General features: G+C 51.8%; 1 protein-coding gene across 1 annotated transcript; it reads right to left on the reverse strand.

The window, feature by feature from the left end:
* Positions 1 to 1319: 1319 nt before the first annotated feature.
* Positions 1320 to 2765, reverse strand: Rnf186 (ring finger protein 186). The gene has a single exon (XM_048350379.1). The coding sequence runs from the start codon at positions 2397 to 2399 to the stop codon at positions 1605 to 1607; it is 795 nt and encodes a 264-aa protein (XP_048206336.1). The 5' UTR covers positions 2400 to 2765; the 3' UTR covers positions 1320 to 1604.
* Between the last annotated feature and the right edge of the window lie 3005 nt (positions 2766 to 5770).

Consider the following 5770-nt stretch of genomic DNA (forward strand, 5'->3'; position numbering starts at 1 on the left):
GAGTGGGACTGGAGGAGTGAATGAGGAGACACTGTTCTTTCCCTGGCTGACTGGCAGCCATTCAAAGCTGCAGCCGCCTGAGGCCAAGCCAGGAAATACTGACCACTTCTCCTTTCCATTCACCTTAGGAACAGGGAGTTCTTCAGGCCCATGTGGCTTCATTGTGAGGGTCTAGACACCCCTCCCTCTCCCTCTGTCACCACAGGCATCACCTGGCTAAGCCCAGATTTGAAGAGCAGAAAGGCACATAGAGGTATGGGTTTCTCAGGGCAAATGTCCCATTTATCTGGAGCCTAGCTGTGCCCTCAGCTCTCTTAGGTGTTTAGGGGTAATTCAGTCACAGCTCTCAGGGGCAAAAGAACTTCTTCAACCCATGCCACCGCATAGTCAAGGCTGAGCCCCCATGCTTGGATGGCAGAAGTTTTTTCGTCCCTCCTGACAAAGTGCCACCCCCTTCACCCTCACAGGAGGATTGGGGTGAATAGGACCAGGGCCGGGTGCCTGTCAACCCCTCCAGCGTTTTGGGTCTGTTCCCATTCCTTCATAAGGCCTTTGGGAGGAAGTCGTGTTTGCCAGGCCCGAGCCCTGATTCCAGCACTCATGGGGTCTCTCTCACCAGCAGGTGCTGAGAGGGTCCTGAAAGGAGGACAGTGAGGCCTGCCTTTCTCGGGGTGTGGTGACCGGGTGGGGTTCTTGGTGAGGACCGTTGCATTTACAAGGCCTCTTATCTTTACAACGAAGGCTCCAGAAGGATGTGAGATGCTGCACAAGGGCAGCACCACCCGTAAGGAGTCTGTTCTGCAGTGGGGGCTGGGCTTCCCAAGTGCAGCTGGACACTTGGCGGGGTGGGGTGGGGGGTTCAGTCCTTCAAATGCTGGGATTCTCTAAGTCAGCGTCTTATATAACCTTATGCAACGTGGAGCTTGGGGATCCTGGGGGGGGGGGGTAGCCATTCCCAACCCCATCCCTCTCTACACCTCCCCAGCTCTGCCTGCTAAGTGTGGGAACCCCTGCAGCTCCCCTGGGGTTGACTTCACCCAACAACAGGACCTCTGGAGAGATTGGGATGGATGTGGGGAGCAACATTAGAGAAAGTGTGTGTGGGCGGGGGGGGGGGAGGGGGTGTCTGACAGTCAAAACTACACACAATCTGCCTACAATACCACAATATAAAAAGCCAAACCAAACTCAGATGAGAAAATGAAGCCAGCCACACAAATTAAAAAAAAAAAAAGGAAAAGAAAAAGAAAGAAAAGAGAAAGAACGATCCCAGTGCTGTTTGCTCTACAGTAAGGTCAATATGGCAACACTTTCATTGAGTTATAGACAGAAAAGCCCAGAACATTGGAAAAGAGGAACAGAAAACCCTCCTTGTGTCTTCCAGGCTGTTTATGCCTCCATCTTTCCCACCTCTTATGGTGTAGCTGTGCCATACGAGGGCGAGTCCAGTGTCAAAACATGCAGTTCTTGACCCAAGATGGCCATTCTGACTTTTGGCCTTGCAAGTCCAGCTGGCACGTAATCTCAGCCTCAGTTCCTAGTTCCTTAACCCTGTTTGTAAAATCCAAAGGGCTGCCTGCCACAGCCACTACAACCCAGGGCCGTCAGGCAATGGAGGTGATCTGGCTGTGTTTCTGCTGTCCACAGAAGGGAGTCCTAGGGCAGGGCCAGCAGCTGCCCTGCCTCTGGGGGTAACAGCAGAAGAGGGCGGCCATCAGCAGGGCTAGGGCAATGATGAAAGCTAGCACCCACCGGATGATGCCAGGATAGATGAAGGGTAGGATAAGGCAAATGAGCAGGACCAGCAGGAGCAGGTGGACGGCCAGGCGCCGGGCTGCCACGCGGTTGGCACTTGCGGCGTCCTGCTCATCCTCTCCTGCCAGGTTAGGGTGCCTTGGTGCAAAGGTGGCAGAACCCGTTAGTCCCTGGGGACAGAGCCGCACCTCTGTCCCCGGCCGGATCAGCCTCCCTACCACGGCCTCCTCATCACGCAGGCTGCAGATGAGGCCTCCTGGGACGGCGGTGACCTTCCGGCACAGTGGACAGGTAATGGACCAGGTGTCTTCTTGCACACACAGCAGGAGCTTCAGGCACACGGTGCAGAAGGTGTGCTGGCAACTAAGCAGCTTGGGTGGCCGGGCACAGTTGTAGGGTTCGCGGCACACCAGGCACTCCAGGTCACTTTCTGTGGAGCTCCAGTGATGCCCAGCAGGCCGGGTGGCAGGCGTGGCGATAGCTCCTGAGGAGCTGGGCTGGGGCTGCTTCAGGACTTCTGTGCAGGACATCCTGGGCTCCAAGTCGGTGGGACACCACAGCTCAGAGCCTGGACATCCGCAGAGAATGGCAGCTGAGGCCGCTGGCACTTGGATGGCTTTCCACTCCGAACTGGGCACATCCATCCAGCCTTCTTCTTATGTGCGCGCTGCCATCTGACAGTAGCTGTCTGGGACCAATCTCTTCAGTCTGCCCAGTTTGTTCCTGCCTTACATTCTCCTCCAGTCATTTCTTTACTTGAAACCTAAGGTTAATCAGTAACTCACCGCTCTGGAGACTTTGAATTGCCTGATAGAAGGGCCAGGGGGAGGGCGGGGCCTAATGAGCCAGGACTTTGCTGCTGGGGCGGCTGCCCGCCGGCTCAGGACCCACATGACCCACAACCCTCCAGGTGCGCTTCAGCACGCACCAGAAGCTCCCATCAAGTGCCCTGGCTACCTTTGTGGTGACAGTTCTGAGGCTTGAACTCAGGGCCTGTGTACTATCCCTTAGCTTTTTCATTCATGGCTGGCCCTCTACCGCATAAGCCACAGCTCCACTTCCAACTTTTGAGTGATTAATTCAAGGTAAGAGTCTCACAGACCTTCCTGCCTGGGTTGATTTCACACTACCTCAAATCTCAACCTCCTAAGTAGCTAGGATTACAGGCATGAGCCACTAGTGCCTGGCTCCTGGTACCTTTTATTATTATCTTTTGCTTGTTGTTTTTTTTTTTGCCAGTGCTTGGGCTTGAACTCAGGGCCTGAGCACTGTCCCTGGCTTCTTTTTGCTCAAGGCTAGCACTGTACCATTTGAGCCACAGCACCACGTCTGGCTTTTTCTATATATGTGGTGCTGGGGAATCGAACCCAGGGCTTCATGTACACGAGGCAAGCACTCTACCACTAGGCCATATTCCCAGCCCTCCTGGTACCATTTTGAATGTGCATGTTTCTAGACTGCAGACCAAGAGACTGAGATGTAACAGGTTCTGAATGGCTTCTAAATGTCTGCAGGGTCAACTAACACCTTCTTGATTCTGATGTAGCTGGATGCACAGAACAACATTGGAGATGTCTGAGAAAATTTTCCAGCACTGGGGTTTCAGATCAAACCTTTTGGGTGTTAAGATGAGTGGAAGAAATGTTTGCTTGCTCTTTGAGCACATTTGCAAGCAAGGGAGCCTCGTGAAAGAGCCTGAGGAGGTGGGAGAAGTAGAGTAGACAAGAAGCACAGCAAAACGGAGTGACAATGCTGGGTGCTGGCGGATGGTGGGTTCTTTGAGTGAAATTGAGCGCTGGTGGCTCATGCCTGTAATCCTAGCTACTCAGGAAGCTGAGATCCGAGGATCACCATTCAAAACCAGCTCCGGCAGAAAAATTTGTGAGACTTAAAAACTAAGACCCTCCAATGAACCACCAAAAAAGGTGGAAGTGGAACTGTGGTTCAAATAGTAGAATGCCAGCCTTGAGCAAATAATGCTCAAGGATTCCAGAGCAAATAAAGCTCTAGGACACCCCCCCCCCCACATCCTTCCATACACCACCCCTACCCCGGCCAGAAGTGGAGTTGTGGCTGAAGTGGTAGAGCTCTAACCTTGAACAGAAAATGCTCAGGAACAGTGCCTAGGCCCCTAGTTCAAGCCCCAATACTGGCAAAAACAGAGTAACAAAACGTCAGCTTCCTGTAGGGCCTTTGCACCCCTCCCCCACTGCACTCAGTGAATAATACAATTGTATTAGCGTCTCCCAGTCCACGTGTCTTGCCTGTCCAAGTACCTAATAATCATTGCCTTGGGTCTCATGCTTGGCTTGCAGCTGTGTACCCAAGCAGTTGTAAAAACAGCTGCTGGTTATAACTCTGGGCTCTGGACCCTCCTCTGCAGTCTCCCGGAATCCTGGCCCCATAAGGAAGGCCTGGATGCATGGCCAGGGTGTGGCCAGGGTAGGCAGGCTGGCTGCCTGCCCGGAGGCCTTCCACAGGGGCAGGACCTACTGGCGTCCAAGGTCTGGTTCCCAAGCTCGTGGAACCCAGCCACATCTGTCCATAGAGATGCCGTGGGCATCCAGGCAGTGGGCTCAGGCTGACAGGACTCACGTGAGCAGCCTGGAAGTTAGGAAGATCTGACCCCTTTACCACAGAGGGTGAGGGTGGCACAGCTACTCCCTTAACAACTGCCACCTGCAGGCCACAAGGTGTCCAGCCCCAGGGTGGGCATTGCATGGCCTAGCCTCAGCCTAGCACAAGCTTCTTCCTCACGAAGTGACTCTTGCTTTCCTGGGCTCTCTGGCTCTGAAGCTCAGCTCCTCACTGCTATTCTGTGTGGGTCCATTGGAATTGTTCTTTCACTCTGGTTCTCTGTGTGTGTGTGTGTGTGTGTGTGTGTGTGTGTGTGTGTGTGTATGTGTGTGGCAGTGGGGGGGGAGGGAAATCAATGGAATGTGACTCAGGGTGGATCAATCAGTGCATGCCAATCTGCTGGCTGCATTCATTGGTTTAGACATAGGCATGTGCTCTAAGCCAGGCCAGTGAGATTCAGTTCTGGGACTTTTGTGGAAACTTCTTTTTTGAGGGGTGTGGGGTGCTGGTGTTAGGGCTTGAACTCAGGACCTAGGTAGGCATCGTCCCTCAGCTTTTGCACTCAAGGCTGGTGCTCCACCACTTGAACCAACAGCTTCACGTCTGGCTTTTTGATGGTTAATTGGAGATAAAAGTCTCACAGACTTTCTTGACCAGGCTGGTTTGAACCATGATCCTCAGATCTCAACCTCCTGAGTAGCTAGGATTATGTGTGTGAACCATTGGTGCTCGGCTTGTTGATTTTTCTTTTTTGAAACAGAGAGTTGTTTAGGTAGACAGGTTGGCTTTAAACTCTAGATCCTCCTGTTTCCCCTTCTCAAGTGCTGGTATTGAAGGCCTGTACTACCACATCTGGGTTTTGTTAGTGTTCTTGAAAAGTTTCTCTTGCATTTCCAAGCTTGGGCATGGAGGAGAGCTGGAGTTGTCAAGATTACAGTGTATGGAACGAATCAGGTAAATGCAAAAGAAAGACGAGTAAAGAGTTAAACAAAGGCTGAAAGATATCATCTGAACACCTGGATCCAGCCATATCTGAAGTCAGAGAAATCTATCTCAGGATCTTCTGATTCTATTAACCTATGAAATCAATCTTGATTTTATGTTTTGTAGTGCTGGGAATTGAGCCCAGGGCCTTGTGCGTGCTAAGGAAGTACCCTAGCAGCTGAGCCGTACCTCCAATGATTATTAAGTCCGTTCAAGTTGGAGTTTTCCTCCTTGCAAGTAAAAAGACTTCTGTGTAACATTTACTCAAAAGTAAAGAAGCCTTCATTTGTTCTCTGATGGGGACAGGTATTAGTGAGATAGATTTTGAAAGTGACCTAATTGCCTGTGTGCTAAAAGAGACTGTTTTTCTCCAGCTTTGTCTTGCATTACACAATGTGCCTTTGTGTCTATTAGAAGCTAGGAAGGGTTAGGAATGGGAGGAGGAGGAAAAAAC

This window comes from Perognathus longimembris, chromosome 7 (genome assembly GCF_023159225.1).
Source record: "Perognathus longimembris pacificus isolate PPM17 chromosome 7, ASM2315922v1, whole genome shotgun sequence".
NCBI classification, from domain to species: Eukaryota; Metazoa; Chordata; class Mammalia; order Rodentia; family Heteromyidae; genus Perognathus; species Perognathus longimembris.